This window comes from Artemia sp. Qi Xiang Cuo, chromosome 5 (assembly GCF_049724085.1).
Source record: "Artemia sp. Qi Xiang Cuo chromosome 5, ASM4972408v1, whole genome shotgun sequence".
Classification (NCBI taxonomy): domain Eukaryota; kingdom Metazoa; phylum Arthropoda; class Branchiopoda; order Anostraca; family Artemiidae; genus Artemia; species Artemia sp. Qi Xiang Cuo.
Window position 1 is genome coordinate 4407746 of NC_142798.1, and position 23170 is coordinate 4430915.

General features: G+C 30.3%; 1 protein-coding gene across 1 annotated transcript in view; it reads right to left on the bottom strand.

The window, feature by feature from the left end:
* The window catches only part of LOC148951733 (transient receptor potential-gamma protein-like), a 325562-nt gene that overhangs the window by 238836 nt on the left and 63556 nt on the right, over positions 1–23170 (bottom strand). The window contains exons 4-5 of the mRNA XM_089088658.1: positions 7007–7136; positions 705–812 (exon numbers count right to left, since the gene is read on the bottom strand). Coding sequence (XP_088944784.1) covers positions 705–812; positions 7007–7136 — 238 coding nt within the window. The remainder of the gene's footprint in view (positions 1–704; positions 813–7006; positions 7137–23170) is intronic.

The following is a 23170-nucleotide window of genomic DNA, read 5'->3' on the forward strand; positions in this document are numbered from 1 at the left end:
GTCTCAAACTTTCTCTCATTATAGCCCTAGAAAGCGGGTTAAAACCAGGGTTGCCAACTGCGGACGTAAAAAAGAGTGCAAATCAAGGCAAAAAAAGAGTGCAAGTTGTTAAAAGCGTGTGCAATTCATTATTTGACTTGCGTGTGCAAGTCAAATAATGGGCAAAAGAAGTGCAAATCCGGTCCGTGGTGTGAAAGAGTGCAATGAAAAAAAAAATGCATTTCACACGAAAAGTGTGCAAGTTGGCAACCCTGGGTCGAACCCCATTTTTCGTGTAGATTACTGTTTGAGATATGGTTAGTCAGTCCAATACTCCAAACAATTCGTACGTAATTTACCTGGTAAAAATATAGCATATCCGTTTTTGGACTTTTAGACAGGTGGCTAGTTTGTTCAGATAGCAAAGGAATATAGGTAGAGATAGGTATGCGGTGTGTATGTTTGTAAAGTGTTATTTAAATTTTGATATGTCATACAAACATCATACAAACGTCATATAAAACGTCATTCTATGCTAAATAAGTATATATTCCCACCGATCTGTAAAATGGTATTACATTTTGTTTGTTATGCAAAAAAAAGTCCTTTTTTCTTTCTACTTCTTTCAAGACTTGCAATGTCAGAATGTAAATATAATGGCAAAACATCAACAATAAAAGGTCTAAAGTTTAGAAGAAGAAGAAGAAGGAAAGCAAGCAACTTACGTAAGGTTCCCCAGGCTTGTGAATCATGTCCTCGTAATCAAGCAGCAGCTCAACAGCTTCAACATATTCTTCTGAAATGGCATGTAGAAGAGCATCTTTGGTTTCTACCTACAAGAACACAAGCTTAAATAAGAATACAATTAAAAGCTCCAACAATCTAAGAATAGTCTAATTTAGTTTTTACAGTAATCTATAAGCCTATGTTTAGAATAGATAATTAGAGACGAATGCTATACTGCGTGCCAGTACGACATCTGAGGCTGGGAAGCTATTTAAATGTTTTATCAGTAGTTATCAGATTTTTATTGATGTCATTTCGGACCTGTTCGGGTCAATATGGCTGTTTGGCGAGACACAGTGCTAGGAACTGGTACTTTTGCGGTGGTATGATATTTTTGTTGCCTAAAACTACTGCTGCCACTAACAACTCACCGCAACACCAAGCCGCCTGAGGCTAAAACAGATACACACCCTCTTCCTCCATCCCGATCTATTCAAAGTCTCCCTCTTTATGCCCTCCCAGGAAGTTCCCATTTCTCTTAAATCTTTGTTCATGACTCCCTCCCATCCCAACCACGGACAACCTGCTTTACCTTTAGCCCTAGACAGTTGCCTGAAAAATTGAATCTTCGGCAATCTGTTATCATTCATTCGTTGAACGTGTATTAGCCATCTCAACCTTTCTCTCATTATAGCCCTAGAAAGCGCAATTGGACCACACTTTTCGGACAACCAACTGTTTCAAATACGGTCAGTCAGCCAGGTACCCAGAGCAATCCTTAGGCCATTTCTCTGGAAAACTTCTAGCAAATCTTCATCTACATTTTGGAGTGCCCATGCTTCAGAACCATATTTGACCACTGTCATCAGTATAGTTTCCAATATTTTAATTTTTGTTTGCAGGCTTATCTTCCTATTCTTCCAAACTTATTTTAACTGTAAAAAGAACACACTGAGTCATGGCTATTCTACTTTTAACATCTTCACTGCTCCCACCGTCTTTACTAACAATACTACCAAGCTAAGTGAAGCTCTCCACCTGATCAATCTTTTCACTACCCACCGTCACCTTTTCATTTTCACTTATTCCTAGCCTTAGCGACTTAGTCCTCTTAAAGACAAAGTCCCTCAAAATGATCCATATAAAGGGGGATAAAATACAACCCTACCTAACTACTAATTTATTACGAATCCAGCTGCTAACTTCATTTCCTACCTTAACCGCAGCAGTGATATTCTCGTACATAGCATTTATCACTTTAATGTATTTGTCTGGTAAGGCTGTTTCAATAATTAATGAATACCGCTTCCATGTGATCACCCAGTAAAAAAAAAAAAAAAAAAAAAAAAAAAAAAAAAAAAAAAATTTCTCTGAAACAATAGGAAATTTTATGTTTCTTTAGACAGTAGGTTGGTGATTCTCGCCCATTTTGAGTTTCATTTAATAATTTCCGTCAAAATCTCACCCCTTTTCGGTGATTTTTAACGGATTTCAATAAAATCATGCACATTCTCATATTTCAATTGCTTTTGAAGAGTAAATTAGAAACTAATGTATTTTACGTATTTAGGATCAGCATATTTAGTAGACTTCAGTAATAGGTATATTGTAAACAAAACTTTCGTCTTCAAACTTTCAGTTTTTGCTATCGTCCGTGAAAAAGCACTGAAAGTTCTCAGAAGGAGACGGCTAAGATATCAAGATTAGCTTCAGTATCATCCTTATCTTAGTTTTAAGGAAGTTTTTTATTATTTATATAAGAGATCTATCCCACCCTTCCTATTCTGTGCAAGTAAGTATCTAGACCATCCGAGCTGAGTGGATGGCACGCTGGATTTGCAATCCTATGCACTTTGGAATAGATGTTCGAATCCTGGTGTTACAAATCCTTGGGGCTGGGGTTGGGAGTCAGTGATCTGACTTTGCAGGCCAGCCACCTTGAGTCTAGGGAGCTAACGATTAAAGATTTTTTTTACAAATTATTTGAACTTCAGATTCCAGTTGATGCAAGAAAATGCCTGGTGCTGCTGCAAGTAGAAGTAAAATAGGCATGTGAACGCAATACTCAGGCTCAGCAACGTAGGCTTGGTCACCTTCAGTCTGGGGATCTTACGGTTAAACATATTCCCACGAATTACCTGAACTTCAGATGCCAGTTGATGCAGAAAAATGCCTGGTGCTGCTGCAAGTACAAGTAAAATAGGCATGTGAACGGAATACTCAGGCTCAGCAACGTAGGCTCGGTCACCTTCAGTCTGGGGATCTTACGGTTAAACATATTCCCACGAATTATCTGAACTTCAGATGCCAGTTGATGCAGAAAAATGCCTGGTGCTGCTGCAAGTAAAAGTAAAATAGGCATGTGAACGCAATACTCAGGCTCAGCAACGTAGGCTCGGTCACCTTCAGTCTGGGGATCTTACAGTTAAACATATTCCCACGAATTATCTGAACTTCAGATGCCAGTTGATGCAGAAAAATGCCTGGTGCTGCTGCAAGTACAAGTAAAATAGGCATGTGAACGGAATACTCAGGCTCAGCAACGTAGGCTCGGTCACCTTCAGTCTGGGGATCTTACGGTTAAACATATTCCCACGAATTATATGAACTTCAGATGCCAGTTGATGCAGAAAAATGCCTGGTGCTGCTGCAAGTACAAGTAAAATAGGCATGTGAACGGAATACTCAGGCTCAACAACGTAGGCTCGGTCACCTTCAGTCTGGGGATCTTACGGTTAAACATATTCCCACGAATTATCTGAACTTCAGATGCCAGTTGCTGCAGAAAAATGCCTGGTACTCCTACAAGTACAAGTAAAATAAACATATAAACGCAATACCTAACACTACTCAAAAATATTTCTGCAATAAGAGGAGAGCTGTCACCCCGCATCTGCCATAGTATAGGCTCTGTAAAAGAAAACCAAATGCTCCTCCAGATAAAGGAAGATTAGGAGTAAATTGTTTCCCAACTCTAAAAAAATAGGCTATTAATACAGGTTTAACCCCAACAACCCCCATTACAAACCATAAAAAAAAAAAACAGTGATCTTCCTCCATAATTGTGCGGCACAACAATACGCTAGTCCACATACTCATATGAAGCCTCTAAGGAGCCACAAAGCTAAGAGTTGATTGGCTATACTTATTGACTCGTTTATTTTAAATGGACTGCCAAAATTCTTAGGAACGAATTTTTCATCACTCAGACAATACGGACTGTGAGACTAGGAAGCTGAATAGATAGCCTTTCGTTATTTCTTACTTTCTTTGCTTTCTCAGAATTGGCACTCGATTGCATTTTGTCCATCTCGGGGCACAAAAATTGTTTTGCTGCGCCACAGAATAGCAGGAAACACCACTTTACTGATGTGTTTTATATTTCTTGCTAACTAAATGAGACCTTGAAATTTCTATACGCTTGAGTTAGCCCTCTTCTGATATTCTAATGACACTTGTTCAATGCTCTCGCCGTTGGTTAAAGAGTTAAAAAAAAAACGTAGATAGAGACTTACAACTACTGTACTAGGGTTCTCTGACTTGCGTAGTTTGATGGTGCAATTTCCATGAAGACCACTCCCTCTATCCGACGGTATTTCTTCCCCTTTTTCAAAAATTAGGCAAATCTTCTCCGGTTCTTAATTGTTGATGGGTAACTTTAAACTTGATGAGTTTTGCATATTTAGAATTATCATACATGTATTTTTTTTTTACACAAACTGTCTTGTTTATTAACACGAGCCAATCTTTACTTACAGTTCATTCCTACAGTTTTTTTTATACCCCAACTCACGTGTATCGGGGGTCTTGTTGACCTATTATTCAGTTAAATAAATAAACAAGTTTTCTTCAACTGGAATTTAGGAGTAACACTGAAACTTGAAACGAACATAAATTATTCCTCATATGAGGGGGCTTCCCTTTTCTCGACTTTTGCTCTTTAGTCTTAAAGTTACTTAAAAATGTCGTTCAAACTCAACTGCCTAAACTGAACGTGTGTTTGAGGAGTTTTGCTTAAATAACTCTCACAAAAAGTTTAACTTTTGCGTAAAGAGTAAGGGCAGGGGAAGGGGAGCCCCCTCATGTACTGAGTAATTTCTGTTCAATTCAAGTTTTAATGTTGTATTTTATTCTCAGTTGAAAAAACTTTTTTTTTACTTTAATTTCTGGCTTTTTTCGAATCACATACAGAAATCCCCTTCACCCCTCCCTCCGTTTTAATATTTCGTCTTGAGAATTCTTAAAGAAACTTTTCTCTTCGCCTAAGAATCACCCCAACAAAAATTCCACCTGGGGAAAATCCCCCCCCCCCCCGTAAAAATGTCTGTGGATGTCCCACTACCTTTCTCTAAGGGCTATGGGGGATCTTCTGATCGTCAATGGCATAGTTAATGGACCTTTAAACTATGCTAAATCACATGGCTTTCTCAATATATTGGATGGACGTGTTTGTTAAAAGAAGGGGTCCGGGACGGGGCTATTTGCCCTCCAATATTTTTAGTAATTTGCAAAATTACTACAACTTTTGATTCATGGTCGAATCAGTCCTTTCCTGATGTTAAAGAACCATTGGTTTGAGATGATGACCCCTGGAGGGGGGGGGGGAGGGCAAAGGAAACCCATCCGTGATCTTTCGTCTAGCAAAAAAAAAAATCAAAATTCTACATTTTCTTGGAAAGGACCTTGAAACATCTATAATAGAGACAGGGTTCTCTGATATGTAGAATCTGATGTTGTGGTTTTCACTAGGATGGCTTAACCTTTTTTTCCCATTTTCAGAAATCATTCATATTTTCTTTGGCTCTTACCTTTTGATGAGTAACAATAAACTTAATGAATTTTATATATTTTGAATTAGCATGTAAAGTCAGCTCTTTCAGTATATTACCTGTTAAAACAGTTTTGGCTTTTAGAGTTTTGGCAACTATTGTGCAAAATCGCTTTTTACCTACAGTTCGTTACCGCGAACTGTTTGATACATTTTACTATCCCTGCAAAAACGTTTGCAAATCTCTGTAGTGCCAAGCAGCAGGAGTCACCAGCCATAGGGTAGACAGTTTATGTTGTAAAATTAAGTAAGCCGAAAGTTTATAATAGAGGAGTGAAAATATCATTATTTTAATACTTTCAATCAACATTAAACCCCCAAAAAAGGAGTCTAAAAAAGCCTGTCACTTTTTCATGTTTCGCCCTGGGTTTAGCATTCCCAGTCGCAAATCCAATAGAAGCCAATGCCTCTGCTCCTGTCTTTGAGTAATTCTGAGAGTTAGAGAGTTTTCAGAAATCTCTCCTAGACAGTTCTAGTCTTTTATGGTACACCACCTGCATGGAGCCCATTGATGAGCAAACTTGTATTATGTTTATTTGGGGACTAAAAACTGATACAACTCTGCTGAAGACTTATGAAATTGAGCAGCAAATATAAAGCCTGCAGAATTTAAACTTATAATATATCAACTTCCTATTTGCTCAAAGTTAGTTTATTAAAAAAAGGCCGAAGTTGGAAAATAACGAACTAACATTTTTAATAAGTAATCTGTTTTGACGATTTAAAGTCCCAAGAAAAATTCTCATCTTCGCCTTGTTTTTAATTTGAAGGTTCTTTGAGCAGTTCTTACCTTCTGGATGTTCCTGGTTTTTGTGTCCACTTTGTTTTTAGATTTTTGCTGTTTTTTTACATCATTTTATTTTAGTTTTTGTACTAGGGATCCCTTGTGTTCATACAAAAAAAAACCTAATCTCTCTTTACTTTTAGTGGCCTAAGTTTTTGTACCCTTGTTGTTTATTTTTCATGATTTTGTTTTCTTTGTTATGGTTTGTTAGTTTGCTCAGTAAATTTCTGGTTTAACAGATCCTGTAGCTCCCAAGAAAAATTAATCCTCTAGAATATACCTTGTTATACTTGTTGTATAATTTTTATTCTCAACTAAATATTAAAACAACATTAGTCCCAAATCTTTCTCATCAGGAAAAACTTTGATTGAACTTTTTTAGTCACTTTCAGTTTTACTTCAATACCATGCCTCCTTCCTCCCATGCCTGGATATTTTTCCGAGTTGAACAATAGGTTTTTTGTTGTTTTATCAAGCTTACGTTATGAACCAATTCTTGCTCGGAAACAAGTGCAAAAGAATACATCAAGAACCTCAGCAGTTTTCCTAGAGTATATCTAAGTATAAGGAAAGTAGAAATTTTGCTTCTATTATAGCTAGTATAGAAAGGAAATGATACAACAAGATTGCCAAGAAAGTTTATTATGTGTACCTCTGATACTTCACCATAAATAAAAACCAAAAAATACCTGAAATTTCAGGAGCAGTTCGATCATCTCAAAGTTTTCATTATCTATAGCTATGAGCAATGCCGATCTCCCTAGCGGGTCAACACAGTTGATATCTATAAATTGTGCATCTGCTGCGCGCTGCAATATCCTGTAAAAAAGAATAGCTAATGGACAGGATGGTAATCTGTGAAGATAAAATTACACATAATTTTAAATATAAAACCCAACAAGAAATAAAGTTTTACTTTTCCCTTAAAATCCACCAATGAAGCAGAATTTCTACCCTGAATACACCAGAAACTGATGTTTTCTAATCAAGAACAAATTTGTACAAAAATATAATAAGGGTAATATTTTTTTTGCAAGTTATACATGTTTCATCCTAACTTGAATATTATTGAAAGGCTTCTCAACGAAAAGTTAAACATTATTGGATAGCTAACTTTCTAAAACTCAAATCACTTGTGGCTCACTTAAAGTTTCACCAAGGTTCACTTATTGATGCAAAAAAAGGGCAGCAGATGGAAAAATTTGATTCTATCTTCAACTACTCGTTAAATTTCTTATTAAAAAAGTGAAAATTCGCTAAGCCTAAAATTGTGATTCCCACTAATAGTACCTCTGGACAAAAACATTTCTTTTATTTTTAAATTTTAGATGTAATTATTTGAAGAGATCTTCAGAGACACTTTGGTCCCAAGTAGGTGTAAAAGTTGGCTTTACTTGAATAGGTCATTGGATAGTCTGAAAAGGTATTGGAGTCGGTTTCAAAGCATATCATTCAACAAAAGATACAACGAACATGGCGATAAAATATAAAAAGCTGTAAAATTTAGGCTCACACGTTGCACTCCAATCATATTATACTTTCACAATTAACGCAAAACTACTTCATATTTACCAAAAAAGTTTGGTACCTTATATTCTTTACACACACTCTGAGGTATCATATTGCAAACAAAGGCAAAAACCTATGGATACTTACTAAGTGTACGTGTTTTCCATTAGCAGTCTCCTAAAATAATTTGCATTTTGACGATGTAACAATGAACATTAATAAATGAGTCAAGTGTAACAAAGCCTATAAAATTATCAAATTGAACTCAAATAAATTGTTTTTTTTTTTAAATGGTATACAATACTTGGATAACAACAAAATAAGTTTTTAATCAATTTGGCTAGGATATCCTAGATATGTGAATTATAAAATATCTAAAAGGTTCATGTCTTTTGACTTTGGAAGGGCTTATTTTCATTTAAAAGTAGTAATCTCATTGTCTACTCCTTTGCCAAACAAATTTAAGAGTTATTTCATTAGGTTGCATTATTACGAAGCCCGGTCTTTTATTTCTCCGAAAAGTTTGTCCCTCTGGAACTCCAAAAGTGAATTTTTAAATTATGTCTATTAACGCTAGGTCCAGGAGAAAAAGAGGGACTACTCCTGAATGCTTTAGTTCTAAATTTTTTCCTCTCTATTGGCCTGTTTTTGAAAAGTTTTTCCGAAAATAAAATATCCATCGTACCATTATATTACGCCATTCATGTTACTTTGTAAGCTAATGCCAGAAAGGGAAGCCTAACATTTATTGTGAATCCTTTTGTGAAATGGTTCACAATTGGTGTGTTTAAACCCCCATGTTTCTTCATGGAATTAAGCAAAAAACTTTTTGCACAAAATAAGTTTTCAAAAAAGTAAAGAACTCCATTATACCAAAAATGAACAAAAATAGAATCAAATAATCTACTAAGCATACAACTACCAAAAATCATTATCAATAAATAAATGAAACCCAAAACAAACAGAAATTAAAATAGGTCAAGATCAAAACGAGCAGAAATTAATCTGCGTAGGGTTCTAAACCTTATGCTTTCTAAAAGCCATAATATAATTTGTACTTTACTGAATAAATTCAATATATATATATATATATATATATATATATATATATATATATATATATATATATATATATATATATATATATATATATATATATATATATATATATATATATATATATATATATATATATATATATATATATATATATATATATATATATATTTAAAGTACCACGTCACATTATATTTCGGATTTTGTAGAAAATAACTTTCAAAGTACCAAGACAAATTATAGTTATGATATAGTAGAAAATAATTTCAAAGTACCAAGTAAAATTATAGATAAAATATTTTATAGAATCATATAAATGTAACATGTAAAAGGATAGTTACGCTTTTGTAGAAAATGATTTTAAAGTACCATGTCACATGATAGTTACGCTTTTGTAGAAAATCATTTCAAAGTACCAAGTCACATGATAGTTACGATATTATAGAAAATAATTTCAAAGTACCAAGTCACATGATAGAGTTACGCTATATTAGAAAATAATTTCAAAGTACCAAGTCACATTATAGTTATGCTATTTTAGAAAATAATTTCAAAGTACCATGTCACATGATAGTTACGATTTTGTAGAAAATAATTTCAAAGTACCAAGTCACATGAAAGTTTCACTTTTGTAGAAAATAATTTCAAAGTACCAAGTCACATGATAGTTACGCTATTTTAGAAAATAATTTCAAAGTACCAAGTCACATGATAGTTACGCTATTATAGAAAATAATTTCAAAGTACCAAGTCACATGATAGTTACGCTATTCTAGAAAATAAATGCAAAGTACCATGTCACATGATAGTTACGCTATTGTAGAAAATAATTTCAAAGTACCAAGTCACAGGATAGGTACGCTATTATAGAAAATAATTTCAAAGTACCAAGTCACATGATAGTTACGCTATTATATAAAATAATTTCAAAGTACCAAGTCACATTATAGTTACGTTATTGTAGAAAATAATTTCAAAGTACCAAGTCACATTATAGTTACGCTATTGTAGAAAATAATTTCAAAGTACCAAATCACATGATAGTTACGCTATTATAGAAAATAATTTCAAAGAACCAAGTCAAATTATAGTTACGCTATTGTAGAAAATAGTTTCAAAGTACCAAGTCACATGATAGTTACGCTATTATAGAAAAAAATTACAAAGTACCAAGTCACATGATAGTTACGCTATTGTAGAAAATAATTTCAAAGTACCAAAAAATTTAATTCAGGAAATTATGAAAAAAAAAAAAAAATTTAGACAGGGTTACGTGCGCGCACGTAACCCCGTCTAAATTTTTTTTATAGAAAATAATTTCAAAGTACCAAGTCACAGGATAGTTACGCTGGTATAGAAAATAATTTCAAAGTACCAAGTCACATGATAGTTACGCTATTGTAGAAAATAATTTCAAAGTACCAACTCACATGATAGTTACGCTTTTGTAGAAAATAATTTCAAAGTACCAACTCACATGATATTTACGCTATTATAGAAAATAATTTCAAAGTACCAAGTCACAGGATAGTTACGCTATTATAGAAAATAATTTCAAAGTACCAAGTCACATGATAGTTACGCTATTGTAGAAAATAATTGCGCGCACGTAACGTGCGCGCACGTAACCCCGTCAAAATTTTTTTTTCATAATTTCCTGGATTAAATTTCTTGGTACTTTGAAATTATTTTCTAAAATAGCGTAACTATCATGTGACTTGGTACTTTGAAATTATTTTCTACAATAGCGTAACTATCATGTGACTTGGTACTTTGAAATTATTTTCTAGAATAGCGTAACTATCCTGTGACTTGGTACTTTGAAATTATTTTCTACAATAGCGTAACTATCATGTGACTTGGTACTTTGAAATTATTTTCTACAATAGCGTAACTATCATGTGACTTGGTACTTTGAAATTATTTTTTACAATAGCGTAAATATCATATGACTTGGTACTTTTATATTATTTTCTACAACAGCGTAACTATCATGTGACTTGGTACTTTGAAATTATTTTCTACAAAAGCGTAACTATCATGTGACTTGGTACTTTGAAATTATTTTCTACAAAAGTGTAACTATCATTTGACTTGGTAGTTTGAAATTACTTTCTACAATAGTGTAACTATAATGTGACTTGGTACTTTGAAATTATTTTCTACAATAGCGTAACTATCATGTGACTTGGTACTTTGAAATTATTTTCTACAAAAACGTAACTATCATGTGACATGGTACTTTGCAATTATTTTCTACAATGAAGTAACTATCATGTGACTTGGACCTTTTATATTATTTTCTAAAATATCTTAACTATAATTTGATTTTGTACTTTGAAAATATTTTATATGAAAGATTATCTATCATGTTACTTGGTACTTTTAAAGTATTTTATATACTAGAGTAACTATAATGTGACTAGGTAATTTAAAATTATATTCTATAATAGAGTAAATATAATGTGATTTGTTACTTTGAAATTATTTCCTAAAAAAGCGTAACTATAATGTGACTTGGTACTTTGAAATTATTTTCTATAATAGCGTAACTATCCTGTGACTTGGTACTTTGAAATTATTTTTTATAATAGCGTAACTATCATGTGACATGGATACTTTGATATTATTTTTTCTAAAATAGCGTAACTATCATTTGACTTGGTACTTTGAAATTATTTTCTATAATAGCGTAACTATCATGTGACTTGGTACTTTGAAATTGTTTTTTATAATAGCGTAACTATCATGTGACTTGGTACTTTGAAATTATTTTCTATATTAGCGTAACTATCATGTGACTTGGTACTTTGAAATTATTTTCTACAAAAGCGTAACTGTCATGTGACTTGTTACTTTGAAATTATTTTCTACAATAGCGTAACTATCATGTGACTTGGTACTTTGAAATTATATTCTATAGTAACGTAACTATCATGTGACTTGGTACTTTGAAATTATTTTCTACAAAAGCATAACTATCATGTGACTTGGTACTTTGAAATTGTTTTCTACAATAGTGTAACTATCATGTGACTTGGTACTTTGAAATTTTTTTCTATAATAGCGTAACTATCATGTAACTTGGTACTTTGAAATTATTTTCTGTAATAGCGTAACTATCATGTGACTTGGTACTTTGAAATTATTTTCTATAAAAGCGTAACTATCATGTGAGTTGGTACTTTGAAATTACTTTCTACAAAAGCGTAACTATCATGTGACTTGGTACTTTGAAATTACTTTCTACAATAGCGTAAATATCATGTGAGTTGGTAGTTTGAAATTATTTTCTATAGCAGCGTAACTATCCTGTGACTTGGTACTTTGAAATCATTTTTTATAATAGCATAACTATCATGTGACTTGGTACTTTGAAATTATTTTCTACAATAGCGTAACTATCATGTGACTTGGTACTTTTAAATTATATTCTAAAAAAGCGTAAATATCATGTGACTTGGTACTTTGAAATTATTTTCTAAAATAGCGTAACTATCATGTTACTTGGTACTTTGAAATTATTTTCTATAGTATCGTAACTATCATGTGACTTGGTACTTTGAAATTATTTTCTAAAAAAGCTTAACTATCATGTGACTTGGTACTTTGAAATTTTTTTCTACAATAGTGTAACTATCATGTGACTTGGTACTTTGAAATTATTTTCTATAATAGCGTAACTATCATGCAACTTGGTACTTTGAAATTATTTTCTGTAATAGCGTAACTATCCTGTGACTTGGTACTTTGAAATTATTTTCTATAATAGCGTAACTATCATGTGAGTTGGTACTTTGAAATTAATTTCTACAAAAGAGTAACTATCATGTGACTTGGTACTATGAAATTATTTTCAACAATAGCGTAAATATCATGTGAGTTGGTAGTTTGAAATTATTTTCTATATTAGCGTAACTATCCTGTGACTTGGTACTTTGAAATTATTTTTTATAATAGCTTAAATATCATGTGACATGGATATATTGAAATTATTTTTTCTACAATAGCGTAACTATCATTTGACTTGGTACTTTGAAATTATTTTCTATAATAGCGTAACTATCATGTGACTTGGTACTTTGAAATTGTTTTTTATAATAGCGTAACTATCATGTGACTTGGTACTTTGAAATTATTTTATATAAAAGAGTAACTATCATGTGACTTGGTACTTTGAAATTATTTTCTAAAATAGCGTAACTGTCATGTGACTTGGTACTTTGAAATTATTTTCTACAATAGCGTAACTATCATGTGACTTGGTACTTTGAAATTATTTTCTATATTATCGTAACTATCATGTGACTTGGTACTTTGAAATTATTTTCTACAATATCTTAACTCTCATGTGACTTGGTACTTTGAAATTTTCTTATAAAATAGTGTAACTATCATGTGACTTGGTACTTTGAAATTATGTTCTATAATAGCGTAACTATCATGCGAGTTGGTACTTTGAAATTATTTTCTATAATAGAGTAAATATCCTGTGACTTGGTACTTTGAAATTATTTTCTATAATAGCGTAACTATCATGTGAGTTGGTACTTTGAAATTACTTTCTACAAAAGCGTAACTATCATGTGACTTGGTACTTTGAAATTAATTTCTACAATAGCGTAAATATCATGTGAGTTGGTAGTTTGAAATTATTTTTTATAGCAGCTTAACTATCATGTGAGTTGGTAGATTGAAATCATTTTTAATAATAGCGTAAATATCCTTTGACTTGGTACTTTGAAATTATTTTCTATAATAACGTAACTATCGTGTGAGTTGGTACTTTGATATTATTTTCTACAATAGCGTAACTATCATGAGACTTGGTAATTTTAAATTATTTTCTATAATATCGTAACTATCATGTGAAATGGTACTTTGAAATTATTTTTTATAATAACGTAACTATCATGTGAATTGGTACTTTGAAATTATTTTGTACAAAAGCATAACTATCATGTGACTTGGTACTTTGAAATTATTTTCTACAATAACGTAACTATCATGTGACTTGGTACTTTGAAATTATTTTCTATATTAGCGTAACTATCATTTGACTTGGTACTTTGAAATTGTTTTCTACAATAGTGTAACTATTATTTGACTTGGTACTTTGAAATTATTTTCAACAAAAGCGTAACTATCATGTGACTCGGTACTTTTTAATTATTTTCTACAAAATTGAAACTATCATGTGACATGGTACTTTGAAATTATTTTCTACAATAGCGTAACTATCATGTGACTTGGTACTTTGAAATTATTTTCTACAAAAGTTTAACTATCATGTGACTTGGTACTTTGAAATTATTTTCTACAAAAGCCTATACTATCATGTGACCTGGTACTTTGATATTATTTTCTATAATAGCGTAACTATCTTGTGACTTGGTACATGTAAATTATTTTTTAAAATAGCATAACTATTATGTGACATGGTAATTTGAAATTATTTTCTAAAATAGCTTAACTATCATTTCACTTTTTACTTTGTGATAATTTTCTTCAATAACTTAACTATCATGTGACTTGGTACTTTGAAATTATTTTCTAGAATAACGTAACTATAATGTGACTTGGTACTTTGAAATGTGACTCTACAAAAGTATAACTATCATGTGACTTCGTACTTTGAAATTATTTTCTACAAAAGCCTAACTATCATGTGACATGGTACTTTAAAATTATTTTCTACAATAGCGTAACTATCATGTGACTTGGTACTTTGAAATTACTTTCTACAATAGCGTAACTATCATGTGACTTGGTACTTTGAAATTATTTTCTACAATAGCGTAACTATCATGTGATTTGGTACTTTGAAATTATTTTCTACACAAGCGTAACTATCCTGTGACTTGGTACTTTGAAATTATTTTCTACAATAGCGTAACTATAATGTGACTTGGTACTTTGAAACTATTTTCTACAATAGCGTAACTATAATGTGACTTTATAGTTTGAAATTATTTTCTACAAAACCGTAACTATCATGTGAATTGGTAGTTTGAAATTATTTTCTACAATAGCGTAACTATCATGTGAAATGGTACTTTGAAATTATTTTCTATAATAACGTAACTATAATGTCACTTGGTACTTTGAAATTATTTTCTACAATAGCGTAACTATCATGTGACTTGGTACTTTGAAATTATTTTCTACAATAACGTAACTATAATGTGACTTGGTACTTTGAAATTATTTTCTATAATAGCGTAACTATCATTTGACTTGGTACTTTGAAATTATTTTCTAAAATAGCGTAACTATCATGTGACTTGGTACTTTGAAATTGTTTTTTATAATAGCGTAACTATCATGTGACTTGGTACTTTGAAATTATTTTCTATATTAGCGTAACTATCATGTGACTTGGTACTTTGAAATTATTTTCTACAAAAGTGTAACTTTCATGTGACTTGTTACTTTGAAATTATTTTCTACAATAGCGTAACTATCATGTGACTTGGTACTTTGAAATTATTTTCTATAGTAACGTAACTATCATGTGACTTGGTACTTTGAAATTATTTTCTACAAAAGCATAACTATCATGTGACTTGGTACTTTGAAATTGTTTTCTACAATAGTGTAACTATCATGTGACTTGGTACTTTGAAATTATTTTCTATAATAGCGTAACTATCATGTAACTTGGTACTTTGAAATTATTTTCTGTAGTAGCGTAACTATCATGTGACTTGGTACTTTGAAATTATTTTATATAATAGCGTAACTATCATGTGAGTTGGTACTTTGAAATTACTTTCTACAAAAGCGTAACTATCATGTGACTTGGTACTTTGAAATTACTTTCAACAATAGCGTAAATATCATGTGAGTTGGTAGTTTGAAATTATTTTTTATAATAGCATAACTATCATGTGACTTGGTACTTTGAAATTATTTTCTATAAAAGCGTAACTATCATGTGACTTGGTACTTTGAAATTATTTTCTACAAAATCGTAACTATCATGTGACTTGGTACTTTGAAATTATTTTCTACAAGAGCGTAAATATCATGTGACATGGTACTTTGAAATTATTTTCTATAATAACGTAACTATAATGTGACTTGGTACTTTGAAATTATTTTCTAAAATAGATTAATTATCCTTTGACTGTGTACTTCGAAATTCTTTTCTAAAATAGAATAACTATAATATGAATTGGTACTTTGAAATTATATTCTATAATAACGTAACTATCATGTTACTTGGTACTTTGAAATTATTTTCTACAATAGCGTAACTATCACGTGACTTGGTAGTTTGTAATTATTTTCTACAAAAGCGTAAGTATAATGTGACTTGGTACTTTTAAATTATTTTCTACAAAAGCGTAACTATCTTGTGACATGTTACTTTGAAATTATTTTCTTCAATAGCGTAACTATCATATTACTTTGTATTTTGAAATTATTTTCTACAATAGCGTAACTATCATGTGTATTGGTACTTTGAAATTATTTTCTACAAAAGCGTAACTATAATTTGAAATTGTACTTTAAATTTATTTCCAACGATAGCCTAAATATCAAGTGACTTGGTGCTTTGAAATTATTTTCTATAACAGCTTAACTGTCATGTGACTTGGTACTTTGAAATTATTTTCTATAATAGCGTAACTATCATGTGACTTGGTCCTTTGAAATTATTCTCTACAATAGCGTAACTATCATGTGACTTGGTATTTTGAAATTATTTTCTACAATAGCGTAACTATCATGTGACTTGGTACTTTGAAATTATTTTCTACAATAGCGTAACTATAATGTGACTTGATATTTTGAAATTATTTTCTACAATAGCGTAACTATCATGTGAATTGGTAGTTTGAAATTATTTTCTACAATAGCGTAACTATAATGTGACTTGGTACTTTAAATTTATTTTCTACGATATCGTAACTATAATGTGACTTGGTACTTTGAAATTATTTTCTATAATAGCGTAACTATCATGTGACTTGGTACTTTGAAATTATAAAAGCATAAATATAATGTGACTTGGTACTTTGAAATTATTTTATAAAATAGCGTAAATATCATGTGACATGGTACTTTGAAATTATTTTCTACAATAGTGTAACTATCATGTGATTTGGTACTTTGAAATTATTTTATACAATAGCGTAACTATAATGTGACTTGGTACTTTGAAATTATTTTCTATAATAGCGTAACTATCATGTGACTTGGTACTTTGAAATTATTTTCTACAAAAGCCTAACTATCATGTGACATGGTACTTTTAAATTATTTTCTTCAATAGCGTAACTATAATGTGACTTGGTACTTTGAAATTATTTTCTACAAAAGCGTAACTATCATGTGACTTGGTACTTTGAAATTATTTTCTACAATAGCGTAACTAACATGTGATTTGGTACTTTGAAATTATTTTCTACAAAAGCGTAACTATCATGTGACTTGGTACTTTGAAATTATTTTCTACAATAGCGTAACTATCATGTGACTTGGTACTTTGAAATTATTTTCTACAATAGCGTAACTATCATGTGACTTGTTACTATGATATTTTTTTCTAGAAGAGCTTAAATATAATGTGAGTTGGTACTTTGAATTTATTTTCTAAAAAAGTGTATCTATCATGTCACGTGGTACTTTGAAATTATTTTCTAAAATAGCGTAACTATCATGTGAAATGGTACATTGAAATTATTTTATATAATAACTTAACTATAATGTGAATTGGTACTTTGAAATTATTTTCTAAAATAGAGTAACTATCATTTGAGTTGGTACTTTGAAATAATTTTTTACAATAACGTAACTATCATGTGACTTGGTACTTTGAAATTATTTTCTATAAAAGCGTAACTATATTATGACTTGGTACTTTGAAATTATTTTCTGTAAAAGCGTAACTATCATTTGACTTGGTAATTTGAAATTAATTTATATAATAGTGTAACTATCATGTGACTTGGTACTTTGAAATTATTTTCTACAAAAGCGTAACTATCATGTGACTTGGTACTTTGAAATTATTTTCTACAAAAGCCTAACTATCATGTGACATGGTACTTTAAAATTATTTTCTACAATAGCGTAACTATCATGTGACTTGGTACTTTGAAATTAATTTCTACAATATCTTAACTATCATGTGACTTGGTACTTAGAAATTATTTTCTACAAAAGCGTAACTATCATGTGACTTGGTACTTTGAAATTATTTTCTACAATAGCGTAACTATCCTGTGACTTGGTACTTTGAAATTATTTTCTACAATAGCGTAACTATAATGTGACTTGGTGCTTTGAAACTATTTTCTACAATAGCGTAACTATAATGTGACTTTTTAGTTTGAAATTATTTTCTACAAAACCGTAACTATCATGTGAATTGGTAGTTTGAAATTATTTTCTACAATAGCGTAACTATAATGTGACTTGGTACTTTGAAATTATTTTCTACAAAAGCGTAACTATCATGTGACTTGGTACTTTGAAATTATTTTCTAAAATAGCGTAACTATCATGTGACATGTTACTTGGAAATTATTTTCTATAATAACGTAACTATAATGTGACTTGGTACTTTGAAATTATTTTCTACAAAAGCGTAACTATCATTTGACTTGGTACTTTGAAATTATTTTCTACAATAACGTAACAATAATGTGACTTGGTACTTTGAAATTATTTTCTACAATAGCGTAACTATCATATGACATGGTACTTTGAAATTATTTTCTACAATAGCGTAATTATCATGTGACTTGGTACTTTGAAATTATTTTCTACAATAGAGTAACTATCATGTGACTTGGTACTGTGAAATTATTTTCTACAATAGCGTAACTATCATGTGACTAGGTAATTTGAAATTATTTTCTACAATAGCGAAACTATCATGTGACTTGGTACTTTGAAATTATTTTCTACAAAAGCGTAACTATCATGTGACATGGTACTTTAAAATTATTTTCTGCAATAGCGTAACTATAATGTGACATGGTACTTTGAAATTATTTTCTACAAAAGCGTAACTATCATGTGACTTGGTACTTTGAAATTATTTTCTACAATAGCGTAACTATCATGTGAGTTGGTACTTTGAAATTATTTTCTACAAAAGCGTAACTATCATGGGACTTGGTACTTTGAAATTATTTTCTACAATAGCGTAAATATCATGTGAGTTGGTACTTTGAAATTATTTTATATAATATCATAACTATAATGTGACTTGTTACTTTGAAATTATTTTCTATAATAGCGTAACTATCAAGTGACTTGGTACTTTGAAATTATTTTCTACAAAAGAGTAACTATCATGTGACTTGTTACTTTGAAATTATTTTCTACAATAGCATAACTCTCATGTGAAATGGTACTTTGAAATTATTTTCTATAATAGCTTAACTATAATGTGACTTGGTACTTTGAAATTATTTTCTACAAAAGCGTAACTATCATGTGATTTGGTACTTTGAAATTATTTTTTACAATAACGTAACTATAATGTGACTTGGTACTTTGAAATTATTTTCTATAATAGCGTAACTATCATATGACTTGGTACTTTGAAATTATTTTCTAAAATATCGTAAATATCATGTGACTTGTTTATTTGAAATTATTTTCTAAAAAATCGTAACTATAATGTGACATGGTACTTTGAAATTATTTTCTACAAAAGCGTAACTATCATGTGACTTGGTACTTTGAAATTATTTTCTACAAAAGCCTAACTATCATGTGACATGGTACTTTGAAATTATTTTCTACAATAGCGTAACTATCATGTGACTTGGTACTTTGAAATTACTTTCTACAATATAGTAACTATCATGTGACTTGGTACTTTGAAATTATTTTCTACAATAGCGTAACTATCATGTGACTTGGTACTTTGAAATTATTTCCTACAATAGCGTAACTATCATGTGACTTGGTATTTTTAAATTATATTCTACAATAGCGTAACTATAATGTGACTTGGTTCTTTGAAACTATTTTCTACAATAGCGTAACTATAATGTGACTTTATAGTTTGAAATTATTTTCTACAAAAGCGTAACTATCATGTGAATTGGTAGTTTGAAATTATTTTCTACAATAGCGTAACTATAATGTGACTTGGTACTTTGAAATTATTTTCTACAAAAGCGTAACTATAATGTGACTTGGTACTTTGAAATTATTTTCTAAAATAGCGTAACTATCATGTGAAATGGTACTTTGAAATTATTTTCTATAATATCGTAACTATAATGTGACTTGGTACTTTGAAATTATTTTCTACAATAGCGTAACTATCATTTGACTTGGTACTTTGAAATTATTTTCTACAATAACGTAACAATAATGTGACTTGGTACTTTGAAATTATTTTCTACAATAGCGTAACTATAATGTGACTTGGTACTTTGAAATTATTTTTTAAAATAGTGTAACTATCATGTGACTTGCTACTTCGAAATTATTTTATAAAAAAGCGTAATAATCATATGACTTGGTAATTTGAAATTATTTTCTAAAATAGCTTAACTATAAAGTGACATGGTTCTTTGAAATTATTTTCTATAATAGCGTAACGATCATCTTACATGGTACTTTTAAATTATTTTCTACAAGAGCTTAACTATCATTTGAGTTGTTACTTTGAAATTATTTTCTACACTAGCGGAACTATACATTGATTTTTTACATCGAAACTATTTTCAGCAATATCGTAAATATAATATTAATAGGTACTTTGAAATTACTGTCCAAAAAAGAGTAACTATAATGTTACTTGGTACTTTTAAATTAATTTATACAAAAGCGTAACTATCATGTGAGTTGGTACTTTGAAATTATTTTCTACAAAAGCGTAACTATTATGTGAATTGGTACTTTGAAATTATTTTCTACAATAGCGTAACTATAATTTGACTTTGTTCTTTGAAACTATTTTCTACAATATCGTAACTATTATGTGACTTAATACTTTGAAATTATTTTCTACAATAGCGTAACTATCATGTGAATTGGTAGTTTGAAATTATTTTCTAAAATAGCGTAACTATAATGTGACTTGTTACTTTGAAATTATTTTCTATAATAGCGTAACTATCATGTGACTTGGTACTCTGAAATTATTTTCTACAATAGCGTAACTATAATGTGACTTGGTACTTTGAAATTGTTTTCTATAAAAGCATAACTATCATGTGACTTCGTACTTTGAAATTATTTTCTACAATAGCGTAACTATAATGTGACATGTTACTTTGAAATTATTTTCTACAATAGCGTAACTATCATGTGACTTGGTACTTTGAAATTATTTTCTACAATAGCGTAACTATCATGTGACTTGGTACTTTGAAATTATTTTCTACAATAGCGTAACTATCATGTGACTTGGTACTTTGAAATTATTTTCTAGAAAAGGGTAACTATCATGTGACTTGGTACTTTGAAATTATTTTCTACAATAGCGTAACTATAATGTGACTTGGTACTTTGAAATTATTTTCTACAATAGCGTAACTATCATGTGACTTGGTAATTTGAAATTTTTTCTACAAAAGCGTAACTATCATGTGACTTGGTAGTTTGAAATTATTTTCTAGAATAGCGTAACTATAATGTGACTTGGTACTTTGAAATTATTTTCTAAAATAGCGTAACTATCATGTGACTTTGTGCTTTGAAATCATTTTCTATCATAACGGAACTATCATCGGACTTGGTACTTTGATATTATTTTCTAAAATAGCGTAACTATCATGTGATATGGTACTTTGAACTTATTTTCTATAATAGCGTAACTATCATGTGACTTGGTACTTTGAAATTATTTTCTACAATAGCGTAACTATAATGTGACTTGGTGCTTTGAAACTATTTTCTACAATAGCGTAACTATAATGTGACTTTATAGTTTGAAATTATTTTCTACAAAACCGTAACTATCATGTGACTTGGTAGTTTGAAATTATTTTATACAAAAGCTTAAATATAATGTGACTTTGTACTTTGAAATTATTTTCTATAAAAGCGTAAATATAATTTGACTTTGTACTTTGATACTATTTTCTATAATAGAGTGACTATAATGTGTCGTGTTACTATGATATTATTTTCTAAAATAGCGTAACTATCATGTGACATGGTAGTTTAAAATTATTTTCAATAATAGTTTAACTATAATGTTACTTTGTACTTTGAAATTATTTTCTACAATAGCGTAACTATCATGTCACATGGTACTTTGAATTTATTTTCTATAATAGCGTAACTATCATATGACTTGGTACTTTGAAATTATTTTCTACAAAAGCGTAACTATCATGTGACTTGGTAGTTTGAAATTATTTTCTATAATAGCGTAACTATCATGTGACTTGGTACTTTGAAATTATTTTCTACAATAGCGTAACTATAATGTGAATTGGTAGTTTGAAATTATTTTATACAAAAGCGTAACTATAATGTGACTTGGTAGTTTGAAATTATTTTCTACAATAGCGTAACTATAATGTGACTTGTTACTTTAAAATTATTTTCTATAATAGCGTAACTATCATGTGACTTTGTACTTTGAAATTATTTTCTATAATAGAGTAATTATAATGTGACTTGGTAGTTTGAAATTATTTTCTACAATAGCGTAACTATCATTTGACTTGGTACTTTGAAATTATTTTCTAAAATAGCGTAACTATCATGTGACTTGGTACTTTGAAATTATTTTCTACAATAGCGTAACTATCATATGACTTGGTACTTTAAAACTATTTTCTAGAATAGCGTAACTATCATGTGACTTGGTACTTTGAAATCATTTTCTGTAATAGCGTAACTATCATATGACTTGGTACTTTGAAATTATTTTCTACAATAGCGTAACTATCATGTGATTTGGTAGTTTGATATTATTTTCTATAAAAGCGTAACTATCATGTGACTTGGTATTTTGAAATTATTTTCTACAATAGCGTAACTATAATGTGACTTGGTACTTTGAAATTATTTTCTACAATAGCGTAACTATCATGTGACTTGATAGTTTGAAATTATTTTCTACAAAAGCGTAACTATCATGTGACTTGGTAGTTTGAAATTATTTTCTACAATATCGTAACTATAATGTGACTTGGTACTTTGAATTTATTTTATACAATAGCGTAACTATCATGTGACTTGGTACTTTGAAATTATTTTCTACAATAGCGTAACTATCATGTGACTTGGTACTTTGAAATTATTTTCTACAAAAGCGTAACTATCATTTGACTTGGTACTTTGAAATTATTTTC